Genomic DNA, 21,842 nt, shown 5'->3' with positions numbered 1-21,842 from the left:
TTGCAGGCCTTCTCTTCAACTCTGGCCTCCGCATATCCCACAACCATCTCTTCACTGCTGAGTCACCCCAAGAGGTGAAAGGGGAGTGGAGACACATCGCCTAGTTCTGCCACTGGCACGATCCGCTCCTGGTTGGTTGAGTGACTCCAGCGACTGCGTTGCAGCTCTCTCCCTCTACTTCAGGAATGATCAAGACGCTCATCTGTCTACTCTATCAAGTTAACGCTTCGACACAGCCACTGAAGAGCAACAACCTCACGTGTATGGGTGGAATTACTGCTGCTAATACCATGCCGTTTTGCTTCTTTCGATTCTCTCATATTTACGGGCTGGCGTATCCAGCGAAAAGAATCGTGCTCCAGAAAGGATGGTGTGCATCTAACCCATCGATACTCTCTTTTTAGAACCCCGACCTCCGGAGCTAGTCAACCTGGTTACTGTCGTTGCTTTCCGAATATAGGCGGGTGACGATCATCCTTGCTGCGTACCAACGATGGGCGGCGCCTATCAGCTCCATGTTCAAGTCCTTCAAAATCGGGTTAGATGCGAGGTGACCCAGGTGGCAATGAGTGGAGTTTGCAGTCCGTGTTTTCAGTGGAACGCGGTTGCGCACCAGACAGCAGTGCAGCATTAAAAGGCCACAAATATTCAATAGAGGGAAACGCTCAGGATGACTCTATGCGGGCGACGCTGTCTCACTTTCCACACGTGGTGTGGCAAGATGAGGCTAACCCCCGCTTCGGTTCAACGGCTTGGAGCAATTAGGCAAGCTGGAGTCCTCATGACGGAAATTAAGGAGAATCATCGAGCAAGGGAACGGCACGACCTCAAGCAGCGGCATTCTCCAAAAATGATACCTCAGTTCGGTGGCCATTCTCACAGTCCAGCGTTAACTTTCCCAAGAGTTCCTGCTGCCGCCACAGGGGTGGCCGCAGTGCATGAAGTGGCGCACTAGTTACCCGCGTTGTGCTACACATATCATCATCTTTCGACGTCTTTTCTACCATTCAGGTGTGAGCTCGAGTGGATGCCGAACATCGCGTTACCCACGTTCTACAACTGAGGGAGAATCACCAATCTCCGAATTTCCGTGCCATATACAACAAGGTTCCCCACGGCTAGCCGCTGTCCAGCCGCTATTTGCCAAGAATGAATGTGACTCACTAGTTCTCGCCTCTGTGTTCCTATCTGCACAGGAATACGTAAATGCACGACGCATATATGCATATACGGAAACAGAGGCAACTTCCTGAAACACTACGATAACGCCGTAGCACAATCGGCACTCATACGGCGATCCATGGTGTCAGAAGCTATATGGTCATACGGTACACTGAAAGATCAGCCCTCAGCCCTCCAAAAGCGAATGCTGTCGAGTCGTAAATCCTACACTGGAGGCATCTTCATGCAAGCTTCTCAACCTGCTTGCTTTCAACGAACAGCTGTGCGCATGCAGCGTTTTTGTGTCTTGTCTGGCCGCGCTCGCGGGAGAGAACCTGGATCACTGTCAGAATCCAAGCCTGAAAGCGAGATGTTTGTACTTAACGGAGAAGCAACACCTTCTTTTCTGTTTTCTACAGCCGCATGCCAGTTCTTTCCTTGCTCCTCATCGTTGTCTCCCCTCGTGCGACCGTCGCCCAGCACGCCGGCGACAGGGCACCGGGCCCGGGGGCGTGGTCGCGCTTTTCTCAGGGGGCGCCTAGAGGGCGCGTCATTTCCATCTTCGAGGCGCATACTTCCCTTACAAACAAAAGGGCTTCAGCTATAGAGAGAACGTGAGTGTGAAGGTTTCAGAGGTGGCGCTTTCCAGCTCCTTGTGAAAACGAAGGCGACGGAGAGAAACCACCACTACTCTTCTGGAGAGTTTTACGGCGACGGAGTCCTGTCGAGGGCACACATCCGGCTGAACCAGTAAACCATTTCTCCATTTACACGGATCTTCCGTGGGTGCGTGTGCAGTGATATGCTTATGCTCCTGTCTGTGTGTGCCACGCCTGACTGCTCCTCGTTTCTTCTGGCTGCCTGTCACGCTGGGCCTGAGGAGAACGAGGAGAAAAAGAAGAAGCACACACTGGAAGGAGAGACCGAGACCCCGTCAGTGAAACTAGGCGGTCACTGGTGTACCTTCTTGAAAGGACTGAGAGAAGTGGAAAGTCGTGCGGCGCTCGCTTTTCCGCTGCAGCAGAAACAGAGGTGACCACGCGTTCGCTCTCCGGTACACTGCCTGCCAGGACTGCCCTGGCAGTAGAGCCATTATCTCCGGTGCACGTCCGCGTGTCTTCGTCCTTCTTTTCTTTTGACACACGGACAGATCCGTCTCTCAACTTCAACGGCCACAGCCCCTTTTGTTCTCCATTGCTGCGTGGCGAGGTGTCCTGATCTCCTTTTGGGTGCGGGAAACACTCAGAGGAGAGATTCCTTCACCGAGTAGCCTCGTAGGCTCTTCTGAACTGTCACTTTCCCGACCCTCTGACCCGCAGGTGTTTTTTGGTTGGAAACTGGGGCCACTCTTTGCACCGACGCCGGAATGTGCCCGGAATAGGCTCATGTGTCCACTGAGTGTTCTCGAAAACAAGCTAGTGGTGCGGGGATCCAGTAAACGAAGACATTCAAGACCTAAACCAGCTGGTCGAGGTGAGGGCAGCCAGAGGCCAAAACCGTCTCCGACGACATTTGCACGATCTTGGCGAACAGCAGATCCAACTGAGAGTGCCCAGGGTGGGACCCACGACGGCGGGCTGGCATAAGAAACGGGAGAAGTCGTCGGCGGGGGCTCTCGCGAGCGTCTGCACGCCGCCGCCTCTGCGTCCTGTCCAGTCGCGCTCAGCGATCCTTTGCGCTTGCTGGCCACAAGGCCGGTACCAAGGGTGAGGCTCACTTTTTAATCTATCACGCCGCGCAATTGCTTCACCGTAAGAAACATGAAGCGGAAACATTGCCGCGAAGGATCGGCGCGTTCGGGCTGCTGTTTCCACGATGACGCGGCCGACGCCTTTCCCGGTCAGCTGGAGACGGCCGCATCAAGTCCCTTCTCGGGCTCAGATGCCAGCAGGAATCCCAGTTCCGGTGGTACTCCGTCAGACCGCCGGCGCGTGGAACTTTCGGAGGACCCGGGGGAAAACGAAGGAAAGGAGGCGCGCATATCGACGTTCAACAGGGTACGGGATGCTTGCGGGAGACGAGGCAGTGCAAGAGCGCACAGGCGTTCTTCCGGCGGCGTTTCGATGTCCGATTGCTGGCGTCAAGACGCGAGCTCTCTTCGGAAACACAAGGCAGGTGACGGCCGATGTGGTGGCAACGCCTCGTCATTGCACGGCGGACGGTCAAGAGGCGTTTTCGCCTTTGCGCCCACCCTCAGCAGTTGGCGAGGCTTTTGCTGCGCCCTTTGTTTTTTTCTATCTCTCGTGGTGTGTCTCAGTGTGATGCTTCTTCTCTGTCGTACGGCCAGGAAGGGTGTAAACATCTTCGATTTAAGATCGGCATTCTTCGGAAACTCCTACGGGTTCTTCATTTCAAACTCTGCTGTCTCGGCAGCTGGAGACGCTGGGAATTCCCCTCCCTCCTCGTTTTTTGGCTTTTTGTCTGACTCATTCGACACTCTCTTTCCCAGTGACGACTTGGACCCTCTTCTGCAACGGCCTGTCCTCGAGGGAGGCACCCGTTCTTCGCCCGAGCCGGTGTTGCCAGGATCTAGAGACCGAGTCTCACGGTCCAGCGCCTTCGCCAATGCGTTTCGCAGAGAAGGGAACACGACGTTCTGCTCCAGTTCTGCGTTGGAGCCTGCCAGTGATAAAAACGAATCGACAGCTGCAGGCAAGGCTCGCACAGAGAGTCAAGAACCCGGAAGCGCCGTTGCCACAACCGCATCTGCATGCCTTCCCTCCTTTGATGCTGCTGTGCATCTCTATGACTGGCGGATGAAGGATTCGTGGGCTGCCCGCCGGTGGCGGTATCACGCGCCGGAGTATATACGCAAGGCCTTTACTCTTTTCTTCCCCATCGACCGCCGCCTTCATGAGCTGTACAGACAGGAAATGGCTGCCATTCTCGCTCTGGTCGGCCCGTATGTCGAGATCGAACCTCCAGTTCCTATCGATCCGAACTGCCACCCGCCGCCGTCGTACAGTGTCATTCCTCGAGAACAGGCGCAGGGCGGAGGCCACGAAGGGCGCCAGGAGTGGAAGGAAAGTCGCGCGGAACAGACGGGAGCCTCCGCCGACGCAGAGCGAAGAGCTGCGTTGGGAAACCACTCTGAAGGTGCGCCTTCCGGCAGCTTGGCTGAAACCACGGTGGCGAAGTCACACCCTGACGCCAGTCCACCCCACGTGACTATGGAGGAGTTCTGTGAAGAAGCGCGGAGGGTCCACAGGGGCGCCTTCACTGGGAAGGGACGCAAGAAGCCGGTCAAGATTGTCGACACCATTATTCTTGGGTAAGGCCTCGATTTTCCAGACGGTTTGTCGCTCAGCGCTGCCTGCGCACGACCTCGCACTGTCCTCGCTACCGGCCCACAGACCCGACACGGGACAAGGCCCCAACCGCTACGCGGAAGGAACGGGCACCTGTGAATGCCTGTACGTCTGTGTCTCCATTTCGCACGCAAAGAGGCGTCCCCGACAGCAAACCTAGGCTTGCGGAGAGTGACAGCTGTTTGTCGTGGGACACGGCGCTCGCAGACGTGGCTGGTGACATCAGATTCAGGGGTACCTGGATCCTTAGGTCAAGACCCGTGCTACGTTAACGCCATTCCTCAGCGCAGTGTGCGAGCCCCTGTCGGCGTGTGTGCTTCCGATGGTGCATGCCGATGTGGGCGTTTGAGTCACAAACTCAGTGTACAACCAGTTGTTGTCGCCTTCCTTGGCTTCACGTTGAGAGTCTACCAAGGCACCGGCTGCTGGCGGTCGCTTCGTCGGTTCCTGCACTCGCCTGGGCGACGTGTCTTTTTCTCTCAGGTATGACTTGGACATGCTGGAGGTTCGTTTGTACGAGCTTGAGCACACAGTCGACTACTTCGTGATCCTCGAATCCCGTCACCACACAACGGGGCTTTTCGAGAAGCCTCTGCTCTTTCAGCAAAACAGGCAGCGATTTGCGCGCTTTCTTCACAAAATCGTCTACTTCGAGTTCCCTGTAGGCCTTAGCCTTTTCTTCGCCCGGCGCTGCATGGCTAGGTTCCTAGGGTAAGTTGGCCATTTTGCGGCCAAAACAGAGGTTTTCCATGCAGCGTTCAGCGATTGTGTGTCCAGGCAGTGTGTTCCAGCACCTCCGCGTGAGGGGAACCAGTATCGTTGCTGGGCAAATGCTGAGCATGTGGTGTCAAGAACGTGGTGGACCTTGCCATCCTAGCTTGCACTGTCCCGTCCGCTAAGGCCGCGACTTCTTTCTGCGTCCCTCCCTCTTGAAGTGCCGTTGTTGGGCTACGCCCGAATTCGCCGTTACACTGCTTTCTTCATCTGCCCGATACAGAAGCGGGTACGCAGCGGCCGGGCAGAAGTACCAATCTTTTTGTACATGCGTGCACTCAGCGCCTGCTGCGCCGCTGCCCAGGAACCGAACGAAATGCGGCTTCAAGTCTGAGCAGGTGTGTCTGCTTTCTTCCTGGAAGCATTTACAGTATTCATAGGCCGTCTCCACGTTTTTCGACTGCGTTGTGGCCGTGCTTCGCAGTGACTCCGACTATTGCTGGCACTTCGAATTCACCAGTCGGGACATTTTGCTATGGATGCTGGCACGCTTCAATGAGGGGCTTGACACGGCCGGCAATGTTCACGTATCGGCTCCCATCATTGGCTTGGACGACCTGATCATGACCGGCGACCCAGATGAGATCATTCGAGGTAAAGTTGCCAACAACTCTGTCGCTATACGGCCCCGCTCGCTGACGTGCGTCTTTCGGTGTGCTGCGGGGGGAGTGCGGGAGCGAAGAACAGTAGTTCGCTGCAGATGTGGCCCTACTTCTGGTCCCTGCTTCCCTCACGTCAGGAGACCGACTGCGTCATTTAAAGTTCTGCGAGCCGGTCGAGCAACCTACCCTCGGATGGGCGCTGGTGCACTACCCTGGCCACATCGACGCAATGGCCGCCAAGGAATTTGGTGCTCAAACAGGCCTCTCGACAGACGTTCCGCATGCGATCGGACCTCTTATGGACACCTTTGTAAGGCCTAGGCTGACGCGCGCACAGTCGCCCGCTGGCGCTGCCTCGGCAGCTCTCAGCTCCTCAACTCGCCTTTCGTGTTTTGCCGACGCTGTGCAGAAAAGAACGGAGGAGAATCCTGCAGCGAAAGCAGGCGTGCCGGTTCCATATCTGCGTGTTCCCTCTCTGCTGAAAAAAGAAGAATGAAGGACACACGGCTCCTGCTTCCACATCAGTCGTAGAAAAGCAGTCGGGTTGGGTTTCGACCCCGTGGCCAGCCTCACTGGCCTAAAAAAGCTCTTCTGGTTCTAGGGGCCCCTCTGGCGTGGCACCGGAGATGTTTCATGCCTTTGGTTCCGTCCGGTTCGTCGTTCAACGGTCAGCGACGCACGTTTTCCGTCGTTTTCACATGCCCACAGTGTCTGAGTGCGTGATCGCTGCAAGACGCATCAAGTCAGCCTCTCTCCTGTCTGCGACATTTCTTTACAGAAGTATGCGGCAGTCAAATATCTGCATCGTGTCGCGGACCCGCGGTTCCTTGGACACGTCTTTTTGCGCCACGCCCCATCGCAGCTGAACCCGCCGCTGTACTTGTATGGAGGATGGCATATGAGCGATATGTCTTACCTGCCGTTCCTAATGAGCAAAATCCCCGTCGACGACGTCAAACCCGGATACGAGCCCTGGAGTGTGTACCAACACCTGGTGAATGGGGACTTGGATCTGGCGCAACGCAGCGTCTGGGAGAAATTCCGTGACTACCGTCAAGTTGGTGCTTCTGTCATTGCCGCTGACAAGGTAGGACATAACGCGAGGGGTCGCCTCTCCCATCTTTTGTTCAGTTTGGACGCGATGTTCCTCCACTGTGTTTGTGTCCTCGCGGGCACAGAATCGAGGGACAAGAAGGAAACGTTTTTTTACAAAGTTGCAGTCTGAAGCAGTCGATCCGTTCAGAAAACAGCCCAGTTTCCAGTCCGTAAAAGAATGCGAGAGCCGGTAAGTTGCCGGCGTCGGGCAGGCTGACGACTTTATTAGGCGCAAAGCCTCGAGGACTCTCCGGTCTGTTGATGAAAAAAGTTTCTAAGCACCGGCAGCGCAGCGTAGATGGGCCTCAGAGGCAGCCTTGTGCCTTCTCTGGCTGGAACTGGCGCAGGTCCCAGAAGCGTACAAAGATATCGGTTTCGGCGACGTGCCCTGGCTGATGAAATGCAATCCAATGAGGTACGCTCAGAAGTCTTCGTGTCAGCTTGGCTGTGGAGAAAACTTCCAGAATTCCCAGGTAGCCAAGCATGTGGCTCTCGACGCGAGGAGTTTGCCTAGTCGGCAGAGGGCAACCACCGCGCGGACGCGCGTGCATGATTCCTGCCCCATGAAAAACAGGCTGCTGCCGCTTCTGTTGTCATGGGTGGTTCACAAATACCGCTACGGTTGCCTCTCTGGTGCCTATTTCCATGGCAGTCCTGCAGGCACGCGCAAGGTTCCCAAACTCTAGTCTGACGGTCTACCGACCGGCGGTGTTCAAGTCGCGGTTTACGCGCAGTGTCCTCTGTCGCGTTCACGAGTTGTCAGCCTTTAGGCAGAGAATCTACGTGTTTGTATATCACTGGTGCCACCGTTTCCTAAAGCGAGTTGCTGTTTCTGGAGCGTGATCTTCATGGATGTGTATTTGTACAAGTACGCGGATTCACTCGCGAAGGTAATGCATCCCTTCACGTGCGTGCTCGCGCTCTCAGGTACCCGACTTGGTTCCGTGTGATGGACAAGAGATACTTCATGCGGCCGAACAAGTCGTTTTATCGAGGCGATGAGCCGGTTCTAGTTCGAGATGCCCAGGAGTGGGTGGACGTTCTAAAGGGCATTCGAGACAATTACAAACTTCCTGGGCACTGAAATCTTGCAAACATCCGCAAGATGGTGGCCTCCCTTTCGACGGTTGAGGTTTCCTCTTTCAAGGGAGTTCGTCTAATGAAGAGATGGAAGTCCGGCTTTAACTCGGAATCTAGGAAAGCGCACGAGTTTCAGTGCTATTGCCGGTGTATGCACCGCCACAATCTCCCCTAGACGACCGATAACCACTTGTGTACGGGAGGAAGATGCTGTGTTTGCGTCGCTCTCCGCGTGCCCAATGTGAACCGACCTTTGACTCGTCTACTTAGTGACCAGAACGAAGAAGAGAAAGGGAAGGGTATATCTGTACCAAGTTTGGCTCTGGTCCGTCTCGGGGCGTTGTCCCGTTTTCATCGACGGCGCGGTACGGTGGACGCGACACAGGGCAGAAAATTTGCACTTTCCGTTTCCATCTGCCCCGCCGGCGTCCGTGTGCCCGGTAACAAGTCGCCCTCGCTGCCGCCTTCCCAGGTCTCCAAAATGGGCCCTGTTTTTGTGGTTCCGCAGTATAGAGGCTCTGGGCTCTCAACAGTGGTCGCCGGTTGCGTCTCCTTCATGTTTTTGTATCTCTTGACAGGATATTTTTCTCGAAACACTTCACGTGCTTTTCTTTCTGAAGCCGTGTCGGAAAGATACGCACGCAAGACACGTACGTGTCTAGTTTTCCCGAGGTACCAGCTTGGCGTTATTTTTTATACACGGTACGTAGTATTGTGTATTGTTTGTCCGGAGGTCAGGGGCCTAGGGAACGAGGAAGCCAGCGGTCGCCTCCAGAAAAATTGGTACATTGTTCCTGTCCCATTTCAGGTTTTCTGACTGTCTGCAGAAATGACAATCTCTGCACAAACAGCCACCTTTCCAGGTCCGACTCCTTGTGAGCGAGACAGTCTAAGGACTGGACTTCCTCTTCCTTTTCGCCTCTTTCTATCGACGACTTGAATAACTGTATACCTGTCTATCAGTCCTATTTCCCCTGTGTGTCCCTTTGTGCCGACGTACCAATCTGGTTCAGTCATAAACCGAATTCTTTGGCCAGACGACACTCTTCACCTAAAAGGAACCGCGACCCAGACGAACCACAGGGAGTGTCTTCCCTGCGCGGGTTTCGCCAGCTGCCTGGCCCTCCCCCAGGTGGAGCTTCTATCCTGTAAGACCACCAGACGTACCAGAGGCCGCTGCCTCCATTTTAGATGCTGGGTCAATCCCAACAGCGAACAACGAGACTGTGCTCAGTGTGGTAGCGCGAGCCAGAAAGAAGAAAACACAAAGACACAAGGTCAAGCTCCACCCAAAGCCTCCGACACATATTTCACCACATCAACAGAGCATCCTATTGCAACGCCGTCATCTGTTTTCGAGAATTTGCTGATCAGTACGGATGGTGATTTTGACACCTTTTCGCTAGGGGGCAAGACGCTGTTCCATTTTTGGAGTAACCACCAGCGGTTGAAGCACAGAACGGGCAACCCACAGACCTTTCCTTTCTCGAGTAAGGACACACAGTGTGACTTGCGGTTTTCTTCGAGTTCCTTTACGCAGCTACCTGAGAGCAGTGCTCGTATTTGGCGTTGAAGGCTCTTTGAATGAGCGAGCACCACAGCGAGAGCCGTTCCTTTTCAAACTAACTCATTCATCGCATCTGTACTCATTATACCGCGTCAGGGTCGGATAAAAGGAACTCCTCGTGCGTTCGCGTGGTTCTCTCTATCTCGGTTGTGGGGTGCAATAACTCCTTGAAGGGGTCAAATGTGTCTTCGTTGTCGGGCTCGCCTCAACCGACCCACGCGAAACGTCGGAGCTCTCACGTTGCGCAAAACGTTCACACACTGACAGCTTGCACGGAGTGTGGAGGCGAAGAGCTTTTCGCGTGATCTCTGCAAATCGCCGGCAGCCTTCTGCTGGCCTTGGAGCCAAACTGACGACCGGTGTGCCACGAGTCCGACAAGTCTCGAAAAAAGCCAGTGCCCCGCCTTTGTCCTCAGACACACGAAAGCGCGAATGCTTACCACCCGTCAAGTACCACCGAGACCGTCTCACACTTTTCTCAAGTGTAATGGAACAAAGTGACATTCTGCCACAGCGAGAGTGAAATGAGACAAGCTTTTCCCCCGGAGCTGGGCACGCTGGACCACCCCCACAGTCCCGCAGCCCAGTCAACGTACAGCGAAGCGGGTTCAACTTCGTCGTCGAGAAAGATGCGATAAGGCCTGACGAGGACTCTGATACACACAAAACTCCCAGTTCCTCGGCTCAACGTGGCGCTTTCGCGAAGGAGGCTGCCTTACTTTGCTGAAAGACAGACGGAAGTTCGCGAATAAAGTCGCTCGTGACACGCGAAGCGCTCAGCGCAGGGGAATTCCCCCCTCGCCGAGCCCACACACTCACGGAGCCGTTCGCAACAGGTTTTTCCCGCCACAAAGGACTTCCAGATGGGTTTTTTCTTGAGCTCGCCTCTTTTTTTCTTGGAGCACGCCCTGATTATGGTGCTCGCGGATTGGTTTGATTGCTACACACTCGTTTTGTCCTGTGCGTGATTTCCGCGTAATCGACGATTGACGCCGTCCCTCTTCCCCGCACTGTCTTCCGTCTCTCGGGTTCAGCGCATTCTCGCTCACCAATTTATGCCCCGTTGCGTGTCACTTTTTCCTCACGTTTTTTCGCAACCGACGAATAGGCTCTGTCCCGTCAGGAAAGGGAAGAGGCTCTCCATCGACAGCCGTTCACGCCCTCGGCGCCGCTCTTCCTGAATTCGCGTGTAGGTCTTTTCGCAGTGGCGGAACGGCGGAGGCCAGCCTCTCCCCCTCACCGCCTTGTCGCTAAAAAGTGTTTCCACCTGTGTTTTTTCTTCTTTGAGCTTTTTCTATTTGTTGCCTTTCTTCGAGAGAACGCTTCGCATGTTGTCGGAGTGCCCGGTTGTTGTTCGCGAACCATGACAGGCTCCAAACTTGCGGGCCGGGCGTAAACTACTTCCGGCCAGAAGCGGCGTCTTTCGTCTGATTCTCACTGTACCTGCTTCACTGTTTCCCGTGCCATCCTCCGAGGCAGTGATTTTGTGCGTTGTGCGTCCATAGGCAGTGACGGGCAATATATTGCCGCAGGTTGACGCGGGGTTTACCCGTAGTGTGCGTACATCTGTACATGAATTGCTCTCTCACATGTTTAACAGCTACACGCATTCATGTATGTTCGCATAGAGTGTGCTTGTCTAGTTGTACAGATATAGAGTTCCCTCCTTACAGTTCACAGGAAGTCGATTTCCGCTGTCCCGCCGTTGCCTCCTGCCGATCGTGTTCGTGGGGCCTCCCCATCGCTGTCAGCGGTGGACTTGGAGAGTGGGTTCCCTCGGGAAAGTGGAGGGGTAGGCTCACGGATTTCCGTTTGTTCCGATCTCGCTACCCTGTTTCTCTGTGTCTTGCTGACAGTTGGCTGCAACGGCTGGTGATCTTGCAGTGTGTCCACTGTGGAGTCTCGTTTTAGCGTCGCTGCCTGTCTACCTACTAGTTGACCAGTTCTGGAGTCGAAGTTTGCCCTCCGTTTTCGCCCTCTCTCCCTCCGTCCTGGATAACTAAGGATGAAGCGCGGACTGAGTTTCCTGGGCACCGGCTATGCAGCTGTCGTCTAATGCGTCTGACGCGTTTGCCGTGTCTTTGGAGGCCCACGATTCATTCACCATTTGTGTCCTACCACTTTTTCCCAAGAAGGCGAGAAAATGACGTCTCCGTCTGCCTCCGCTTGTCCTCAAGGAGAGTCTAGGATGGGACCGTACGCCAGTGTGGCCCCTCTGGCTTCTGCTGTCGGCCGTGCCTCTCGTGGCACGAGTCGCCGCTCGACTCCGTCCCACCGGTTGTACATACACCGGCCGTCGTCGGAGTTTTCCGTGCGGTCTGTCTCAGCTGCGGTCTCCCATCGGATAGAAGCTGCCTCGCCTCCTCTTTTTTCCCTGGCGACGACGCTCTTGTCGAGCCGGCGAGGTCTCCTGCTGCGCAGTCACCCGAGGCTCTCTGCGGCGCAGCGCGTTGTAGGCGAAACGCTGAAAGCTGTGTCCACCGGAGATGTCTCTGTGAAGCGAGGACGCAGGCGCGAGCGCGGGGCCTGCCGAGGGCGGCCGCTCGCTCTGAGAGTCGCGGGCGGAGGCAGGGGAAGGGAGAGGTGTCCGGCGCAGGAGGGAGAGCAGCGGCGGCGGGACTGCCTCGAGGACAGAGGCCGGGTGGTCAGGTGCGGGTGGCGAAGAAGCGAACGCGTCGAGGGAAGCGGGGGACGGGGTCTGTGTGGACGCGGCAGAGACACAACAGAGAGAGAATCCAGAAAAGTGGTCAAGCCAACCAGTCTGCGTCCTCTCGCCGCCTGCGGCATTGCCTCACTCGCTCTCTCGCATGCGCCCTTCAAAAGACAGCCGCTGCTCGCCTCGGTGTGTGATTTCCGCGTGCGTTCGTATCACGCTGTCTCCCGCTCTGCTTCTCTTGCCCCGCCTCGGCCTTTTCCTTCATTCGTCAGTGTGCGGCCGAAGCCGCCGGGAAGTGAGGGCTGTTCAGTGCCGTCTGTATCGCCCCTTTCTTCGGGGCCGTGCCACCCTTCCTGGATGCGGTTCAAGGCGGCGCCTGCGAGGGGTCGCCGACCGGACCGGGAGTTCGAGCCGACTGCAGCGCCTGTCCTCCGAGACCGCTCCCATTCTGCGAGTGCCTGTCGAATAACTGCAAACTGTGAAATCTCTGGCTCGCACCTTGCCATGTTCCGTTGCTCAAAATGCTCGTCGCCTTCGTGTCGGTGTCGGGTCTCTTCCGAGCCCGACGCCCGCGCAGCCCAGAAACACCGACAGGCAGCCTCGCTCCCGGTGTGCGCCTGGGTGTTTGGGGTGTCTGGACACCACGGTCGCGAAGCGTTTTTGTTGAAGGATGGCGACGGCGTCCCCCGCCTTCGGCAGTTGTTTTCGTCCTTTTCTGACCGACCAGCCGGCGCAGGGACAGGCAATTGCCAAACCTTCCGACGGCACGAAGAAGGCCGGAGGCAAGGAGACCGACGCCGTGCCAGGCCGCTCCTCGGCTCCTTCTTCTCGCCTCTTGCGTCCTCCTTCTTCGCAGCAGGATGTTCCGGTTTACTCATTCGGGCCATCTCGCTTCGCTTCTCGTCCTCGTTCCGGTCACGCTCGTCTTCCCCGTGTACACCGCTCGCCTCACCTCCCTCGTCTCAGACGCACACGTCCTCTGCGGCTCCTTCCACGTTGTCTCTGGAGGTAGTGCCCGCCACCCGAAGCAAAGAGAAAAGGGACGTGCAAACACCTGCGACATCCCCAGGTTTCTCGTGGCGATCGTCCTCCGGTCTCGCACAGTTCCACCAACAGCGGCGTTTCTCGTCGTTTTCCATGCACGAAAACTCACCTCTCGCCGTGAAAGGTTCCCCACCTCACAGTGCTCTGTTTGGATCCTTCACGCCTGCCCCGTCGGCTGCGTTTCTGGCCTCCCCCTCTTCACCGCCGTATGTCTCTCCCCGAAACCAGGCACAGCAAACTGCGACCGCAGGTGATCGCCTCGGAGAGAACCTGGTGAAAGACAAGGAACGCCGGGGGTCGGTGGCGCCCGGTTACCCGCCCGTGTCGCGTCGGCAAAACGAGATCGCGTCCCCCGTGGAGTCTCTGCCGTCGGCATCGCCCGCGACGAGTTTTGCCGCTCAGGCCTCACACGCTCTAGCGGCCTCTCCGTCTCCCCTGCCCTCGTCCGCCCCGTCTCCACCCGGGTCGCCCGCTCCCTCGCCCCCGGCTTCGCCCTCTTTCCAGCCTCAGTCGCCACCTTTGTCTCCTCGCAGCGCGCCTCTGGTTTCTCGGATAGGCCCCGCAAGTGTCGCCCGGGAGACGGCCGTCGCGCAGAGTCCAGAGGCCGAGCCCAAGAGTGTCGTTGTGGCGGCGTCTGTGTTTGTGGGGAAGGAAGGCGTCGCTTCGCACCAAGAAACGCTTGTGGACGAGCGGGCGATTGAGGTTCTGTCTCCGTGCGCAGCCCAAAACGGTCTGAACGGCGCGTCATCCCCTCGGATCCCGCCCCTCCCGCCAGCTGTTGGACGGGCATCGGCGTTTCTCTCCGGGGCGTCGTGCTCGGGGGCGGCTGCCTCCGCTGCGGTCGCTGCGTCTGATGCGACGTATGGCGACAGCCAGAGACGGGAGGCCGGCCCGTGGGGACCAGGCAAGGAGAACGTTGCCGTTCGGACCCCAAGGGACAGAACGGTCCAGGAGGCGAAGGTTGGAGACAAGAGCCGCGCGGAGGTCGAATCGCTGGCTAGGGGACTTGAGTTTAGAAACGCGTCTGCGGGTCTCCAAGATCCGCCGCTGAGGAGCGGGGAAAGAGAGTCGGTGGCCGGGGGAAGAACTGGGGAAGAAGTGACCAGGTCGAGCAGGAAGGAGACAGAAGGAAACTTCAGGCAGGCAGAGAAGAACCAAAGCCGAGCACTAGAGCGACCGAGCGAAAAGCGCCTTTCGCCGCCTGAAACAGAAACGGCGTCTCGAAGGGCAGAGGCAGTCTCAGGGCGAGGCCCAGAGGCGCCGGCGGTGTCGCTCGCCCAGAAGCAGCCCGGAGACTGCGGTCGCGCGAACCGATGGGCTCAGAGACGGCGGGAAGAACTCAGTGAGGAGATTTTGCCGAATCGCGACACCGGGCCAGGGGGTGCGCTGTTCATCCAGACTCCCCGAACAGAGGCCTTCTTCCGAATCCCGAAAGGGAGTCTTCCACATCTGGAGCTGGCCATGGAGCCTCCAGTTGCTCGGAGTTCCGCGGTAGATGTCCAGAGGGACTGTCTCGGCCAAAATGGCCTTGCCGCTCGCAGCCCGTTCCCTGCCGCACCAGACACGCCCGCGACTGTGGGCGAGCCGCTCGAGCGGGGGGGTTTCCGCGTCTTTCCTTGCCCCGCAACCGTCGGCGGGCAGGCGAGAAGGGAGCGCGAGGGCGAACGCGGCAGAGACAGCGAGGCTCGAAGATGGTCAACGGTGCGTCGAGAGGCACCTGGAAAGGACGCTGCGTTGAGGCGAGGCGAGTCCGCGAATCGACGCAGTTTGACAGAGTCGTTTTCGGTTTGCGGAACCGCGTCCGGCAGGTGGCCAGGCGTCGAGACGCCCGAATCGCCTGCAGGAAGTCGCTCCGGCTCGGGTATCTCAACGGCTGCATCTTCCGATGATTTTGCTTCCTACGCCTTTCTTCCCAGTGAAGGCGGCGAGGTTCGCGAACCCCCGTCGCTCTGTTCGGCCGTGGGAGAGACAGGATCCGAGAGGCGTTGTCTCCCGCTGTCGCACCCGCTCGCGTCCTCGCATCTCGGCTCTTCGCCTTCCGTCTTCTCGGCCCTCAAGTACTGTACTGCACGCCTGTCCGGGACTGCCGCAACTCCGCGGGCCTCCTCGCCTCTGTCTCCGTCGCTCTCGCCCGAGCCAGGCAGCGGCGCAGAGCGAGACACGGCAGCGCTGGATCGGACACCTCGCGCCGTAAAAGACAGAAAGGGAGCGACGCCACCTGCGTTTGCCGCCACAGGGCGTGTGCGTGCCCCTGACTCCTCTCCGCTCTCGAGCGAGGGACGGGGCGGCCGCGCCCTTCGCGCCGCTGCGAGTTCCGTCTTCCCGTCGGGAGTGAACGAAGCGCTTTCCGTGGCGAGGCCGGAACGGACGAAGAAGCGACTCATCAGCCAGTCACGGGGTCGGGAGGACGCCCGCGCTTTGCCGAACAGTTCCTGGGTGTGTATGGGTCAGCCAGGGCGCCAGGAGAGAAGAGGCCCGACCGCGCGCTTCTTCAGCACAGGGTCGGGAAGAGGGAGCAAAGACCCCTACGAGGTCCTCGGATGCAGTCGCTCAAGCAGCACGCAAGAAATCAAAAAGAAGTTCCGAGAAATGGCGAAAAAGTACCACCCGGACTTGAACCCCGACCCGTCGGCGAAGCAAAAGATGGCCGACATCACTGCGTACGCCAGAAACCAAAACGCGAGAGGGGACACCCCGGTCTGCTGTCTAGACACCGTGCCTGTTGACAGCCGTTGCCAAAGGCGCCAGGCGAATCGGGTTTGTGCCAAGGGTCTCCCCAGCGCAAAGAGACCTGTCTTGCCCCTCGCAGGCGGCACATGAAAGACGCAGGCTTGCGTAGCTACAGTCACACCACGAACAGCGTCGGCCTCGCCTTTTGAGCTAGCCGAAGAAAGAGCGAGGACAAAACCCAAGAGGGTCGTCCTGAGTTGTCTCTCCCGCGACGTGCCTTGTCACGGAAGCCCGTGCACCTCGCGCCGTCGCGGGTTGTGTTGTGTCTATGCTCCGGTCTGTCTCTTCCCTCGAGCTCTCTGTGTCTGCCTGTCCGTTGTGTGTGTGTGTGTGTGTGGGCGGGCTCCGAGTGTGTGACACAGTCGATGTCGTCTCCTTCTAGTCTCCATGTGGAGCTTTGGAAGTCCCAGGAACTGCGTGTGCGCGTTTGCAAAGACTTGCTCCCAGATCACGCTCTCCTGAGTATTTTTGCACCTCCTATTTTTATTCTTCGTGCCTTGCATGCGCCCTTTTGCCGCAGCGCCTACGAACTTCTGAGCGACCCGAAACAGCGCGAATTCTACGACAAGACAGGCATGACCCCAGACGAAGCTGCAGCATCGGGCGCAGGTGGTCCTGGAGGTACGCCTTTCTATTTTCTTTCACTTTTATTTCTTTTCTTGGGCTTCGACCTGTCCCGTCTCTCGGTGTTGACAAATGTGGAGTGTCGAAGTCTGTTCTCTGAGTTTTCGGAAGTTCGCTGGAGCGTCGTGAAGGGTGGCGCGTCCCTCCTTCAGCCGGAAGGGCCATGTGCCTCGCAGACACACACCGCGGAGCGTCTTGGAGATTCCGCCCTGATCCACGCGCATCTGTTCCTCCCGCATGTGTGTGTATGCATGGTTTGCGCCTGTGCTCTGTCTATTTTTTATAGATACGAATGAATGTGTTTGTGTTCATGTGTGTGCGCACATAAAACTGAATGAAAGACCCTTTGGTGGCGGCTGATGAGAGAAAGAGAAGGAAAGAAGGAAGCTAAGGAGGCAGAGGGAGATCAACCTCTGATCTCTTCCGTCACCGTGCTGGTCCGGCTGAGTCGGTCCACACCAGCTTCGTTTGCCTTTTGTCTTCTCTGTTAGTGTATACCTCGCGCATCTCTGTCCTTGTCTCGAAAGAGATGTGCTACCGCCGGTATTCTCCAAAAGCTCAAAAAACGACTCTATAAAGATTGTGCTCATCTATATGTATATTATATATAGATATGTATATATGGATGCAAGTAGGCATATGTAGATATATGTGGTGTGTTCCGTATATGGATGAAGATGGACCTTGAATGTTTGCTTCGTTTTGTTCGTTCTGTTTGCCGCACAGGCTCAGCGGCAGCAGGGAGTGCGGGTTTCGACGCGTCTTTCATGTTCACTGACTTCGCCGAAATGTTTGCCAACATGGCGGGTTTTGCGGGCGCGGGAGGCGCAGGGCCTTTCTCGTCCTCAGCCTTTGGGTCTGCTGGCGCCGCTGCCGGCACCAGTGCGGTTCGCGGGGAAGACATCCAAACGGAAGTGACAATCGACCTCATGGATGCAGTCAAAGGCTGCGAAAAGGTAACTCCGGAACCGAGCGCGTTCCCGATCTGCGCCCTCGAGCGCCTGCGCGGGTGTGCATGCAATCCGTCTGCGTTTGTGTCGGCAGAGATGTACTCAGAAACGTAGCTGGTGCTTGTGTGCGTCGGTTTCCCTTTTTCGGGTGTCGCACTCGTGCCTCTCTTGCTGTCTCAGGCAGACCCCGTGCGTGTGTCGCTCCTGTCTGCTCGAGAGAGTTGTTGCCAGATCCGAAGGAGTTTCGTCCCCGTTCTGCGGCGGGAGGCGCTGCTTCCCGTTGCTCGCCGCGCAGTGTTGTTTCGCGCGCTCTCACGTTCTTCCTCTTTCTGTCTCTGCGCTCTCCCCCGTCTGCCCTCGCAGACGCTCCACTTCAGCGCAAAGTGTGTTTGCAGCAGCTGCACAGGGACGGGAAGCGCCACAGGCAGCGGCGGCATCCAGCGGTGTCGAACGTGCGGGGGGAGCGGCGTGCAGAGAGTGGAGCGAGGCCCCATCGTTCTGGGCATTCCGTGTCGTCAGTGCAACGGCGCCGGCCAGGTCATCACCCACCCATGCAGGTAGGACAGGAGAATCTGGGGATGCCGAGAATCGGCGGCGCGGGGAGGAAGAGAAGGAGCACGGCTGGGATTTCACGAAGAAAAACGACCACTTGCCGGTTTCTTTTTGTGCCGAGGCGAAGACAGGCCGCGAAAGAAGAGTCGGGCAAAAGTGAATGGCGCGTCTGCTTGGCGGTGGTGCGTTCTGAAACAGCCTCACTGAACGTCATCTGTTTCCTTGCTGTCGCTTCTCTCCGTCTGTGATGCGAATCCTCCAGGACCTGCCGCGGGACAGGAGTCAAGACGCAGCCCAAGGTGCTCAACATCGACATCCCCAAGGGTAAGTTTCGCTTCCTTCAACGCCGAGGGGGGACGTGACTCACGAAGAAAGAGCGCCGCAAATGCTGGAGAAGCCGGCTGTGTTCGTCTCGTCCATGTTTAGATTCGGGCGTCCCACGCACGAAAACCCAGTCCACTTCCTCGTCTCCAGCGGGCAGGGGGTGATCGTGCCGCGCCTCGTTACGAAACGGATGCCTCACTCTTCTTTTGGGGGGGATTCTCTTGTTTGGTCAGGGGGCGTTCGAGTTTTTTCGTTCGCGTCTCTCCCGTCTCTACCCGGCCGACGTGCGCGCAAGCATCGGTTCGTCTGCGCGTTGGGCATTTTTATTCTGGATCCTCTAAAAGGAAGCATGCGAAGGTGGACATGGGAAGCAACGGCAGTCGAGATGTGAACCCGTAGCCGCACGCCTCGCGTGTGTACTCCCGTGGGAGGTTTTTGCGACAGGGTGTATGTTTCTCTCTTTCCGGAGCAAACGCGCCCGAGGCGCCATGGGGGAGACGCGAGTTGCTGTTCGCGTCGACTGTGAGGTTACGTAGTCCAGCGTCGTCATCTCTGGGTCACTTGTTTCCTTTCTTTCTGTGTGCACCAGGCGTCCGTCAGGGCATGCAGATGCGGGTTCCTAACCAAGGCCACATGGGACTGCGGGGAGGCAAACCGGGGCACTTGTTTGTCAGCGTAAGTGGGCAGTGGGTCAGAGAATGAAGTCGAAAAGAGCATTCCATCTGCAGCACGTGCCAGGCGATTGCGTCAGGCCGGACGAATTGCCTCCCTTGACCACTCACTTGGAAGCTGGGTTGGGAACGTTTTACTTTGGACCTTTCGGGCCAGCCTCTTTTTTGCCAGGCATTTTAAAGTCTTTGCAGTCGAAACCGTTTCTGTCATCGGTCAGGAAGCTCTGCGTCAACCATTTCCGTGGTGGTGGGCAGACCTGCTGGTCAAGATGCGTTTTGACGGAAACAGAAATTCGCGAGAAGGCGAAGTCGCGTGCATCTTCGGGTATACGTGGAACGAAGCGTTTCGACTGCGCAGGCTCGACACCGTCTTCTGTGCACCAGACGTTCGATTGTTTTCTCGGGTCGGTCAGAGGTCGCTGCCCCGTCGATTTTGTCTTTTTCTGGTGCCTGCGATGTTCGCGTTCTTTTCAGATCAACGTGAAGCCCCACGACACATTCCGCTGGATCGACGACGACATCCACATCGATGTGCCTCTTTCCATCAAACAGGCAAGTCACTGAAGTCCCCCGACGCGCCACAAACTCCGTTTAAACGCTTCTAGCCCTGTGCGCACGACGTGGCTGCTTGCGTGTACCTATGCGCCTGAGGAGACATGCACAACGAGATTCAAGAAAGGTTCAGAAAGCCGCCAACTGCCCATGTGTGCAGATGGTGTAGAGATCTGCATGGACTGTCTTGACAAAAACATTTTCAGAGGTGCTGGAGAAGACCTCCGCAGATAGCAGGCGTGCACAAAGTGGTGCGGAAAGGATTTTTGCTCTCGGGCAAGGAAGCCGAGAAATTCCTGTGTATGTGTGTGTGCTGGATACCACATGAGCAGGTGGGTACCACGTGTGTCTTAAAGTGGCCTTGTCCAGGGGATCCGCGTGTCGAAGCGTGTGTGTCCTGCATGGCAGCCGTGGGAGATTCGGAGAGAAAAGGGATCGATATAGGAAATGTGTCCCGTTCTGTCTGCAGTGTCTCCTTGGAGGCAGCGTCGAAATCGCCACACTCGATGGGATGGTGGAGCTTCTGATCCCGCCGAGCACGTCGCCATCAACTGTCAAAATCCTCAAGGGACGGGGACCGCCGAAAATCGACCAGCGCGGAGGCGTTGGGAATCTCGTCCTCCATTTCACCCTCAAGGTACTCGGCAGTACATATATATATATATATATATATATATATATATATATATCATATATATATATATATATCATATATATCATATATATATATATATATATTGGATGTGTAGATAAATGTGTGTCCGTAGTTTTTACGGGCGGGCGTCTCGCGTAAATGTCTCGTTCCATGTGCATCCCTGTGTGTCGACGCTGGGCTGTGAAAAAGTGTGTTGCCGTCAGCCTGGTGTTGCAATTGTCAAAGCATGGCTCTTGACCTTTCCTTCCCATGTGCGTTTTCGCGCGCCCCGCGGCAGTTCGGAATGTTCATGGTCGCTGCTCGTTTTCCTCCGGCTTTTTTGTGTGTCTCTCTTCCCGACTCATTTTTCTTTCTGTTGTGTCCCCATTTTCGTCCAGATGCCTACATCTCTGACGCCCCAGCAGCGACGCTATATCGAGTTGTTTGATCAAATTGAAGACGCTCGCACGTCTGCGTACAACGGCCAACGCGACTCGGACCCGCGAGCGGGATCTAGCCAGGCGCGTGAGGAGAGCGATCACAGAGGATCTCGTCGCTCCTCGTCTTCTCCAGCTCGAAGTGAAGACGCGGCGAAAGACAGCGACAAGCACGCCAGGCGAAAGACAGAGAAAGGCAAGAAAGCGTCGGAAGACGAACATTCTGGACACGAAGTGCACAGCCATCCAGCGCCGCCGCCGCCTCCGCCCCCTCCACCGCCGCCTCCGCGAGCTCAGGGAAGTGTTGAGCGGCATTCTCGCGACAAAGATGTCAGTGACAACGGCTCTTGTTCCAAGCCCGAAGCGATGGCAGCGTCTTCTGAGTCTGTGGAATCCGTGATGGCGTCGGATTCCGCTGCCGAGGCAGAGTTGGAAAGGGATGTGGAAACTGCTGCGGGAAGTGAAGCGCCAGAAATACAGACCGACCCCGAAGACGAGAAAGACGAGGTGAAGTCTGACACGACAGAGGACAAGCAGAAAGCCTAGTTCATTCCGGAGAGAGGAGGATCTCGGTGGAGCTGCCAATGGCTGTGATCGGCCGGTGTCATCGTTTTGTCGAGAGGATAGAGCTGGGTCGGGGAAAATGCCTGCTTCTTCCACCCGAAAACTCGGGTTTCCTCCACTCAAATTCCGTTCACTTGTTCCGTTCCGAAATTTGTTTTCGCTTGCGCCAAAAATCCTTTTTTGTTTTTTCGTTTTCCCGAATTCCACTTGGTTCTTACACCACGCCGTCGCCATCCCTCCACAGCGTCGTGAATGAGCAGGATGCATGGTAACCTTTGGATGAGCTCGCTTTGTTTCAGTGTAACCAGAGAGACATCGAAAACAACCCAGAGTAAAAACGTGCGGGAGGGGTGACAACTGGCCGAAACAGAAGAGAGCGACTGCGCGCGCTCTTCTAGAAGCGACAACGCCTCCAAGCAACAGACGCAGAAATCGGTGCGAAGCTGCTGGCAAGCTTCTGCTCACGTTGGATCTGATTGCACCTACCGCACTGAGAACTTTCCTTCGCTGCCTGCAG

The 21,842-nt window shown here is 56.8% G+C and overlaps 2 protein-coding genes across 2 annotated transcripts; both read left to right on the top strand.

The window, feature by feature from the left end:
• Nucleotides 1–2,921: 2,921 nt before the first annotated feature.
• NCLIV_002700 (conserved hypothetical protein) lies at nt 2,922–8,024 on the top strand (the record flags this gene model as incomplete). The annotated part of the gene is made up of 9 exons (XM_003879768.1): nt 2,922–3,158; nt 3,419–3,455; nt 3,535–4,432; nt 4,953–5,180; nt 5,668–5,837; nt 5,983–6,155; nt 6,624–6,932; nt 7,288–7,355; nt 7,868–8,024. The coding sequence occupies 9 exons, from the start codon at nt 2,922–2,924 to the stop codon at nt 8,022–8,024; spliced, it is 2,277 nt and encodes a 758-aa protein (XP_003879817.1).
• Nucleotides 8,025–13,380: 5,356 nt separating this feature from the next.
• Nucleotides 13,381–21,307, top strand: NCLIV_002690 (chaperone protein DNAJ, related; the record flags this gene model as incomplete). The annotated part of the gene is made up of 9 exons (XM_003879767.1): nt 13,381–15,947; nt 16,538–16,638; nt 17,368–17,597; nt 17,955–18,148; nt 18,406–18,467; nt 19,057–19,142; nt 19,613–19,669; nt 20,160–20,327; nt 20,723–21,307. 9 exons carry the CDS (start codon nt 13,381–13,383, stop codon nt 21,305–21,307), a joined length of 4,050 nt encoding a protein of 1,349 aa, XP_003879816.1.
• Between the last annotated feature and the right edge of the window lie 535 nt (nt 21,308–21,842).

This window comes from Neospora caninum, chromosome Ib, assembly GCF_000208865.1.
Source record: "Neospora caninum Liverpool complete genome, chromosome Ib".
NCBI lineage: Eukaryota > Apicomplexa > Conoidasida > Eucoccidiorida > Sarcocystidae > Neospora > Neospora caninum.
The sequence above is the reverse complement of the archived record's forward strand: the minus strand, read 5'-3'. Positions and strand labels throughout refer to the sequence as shown.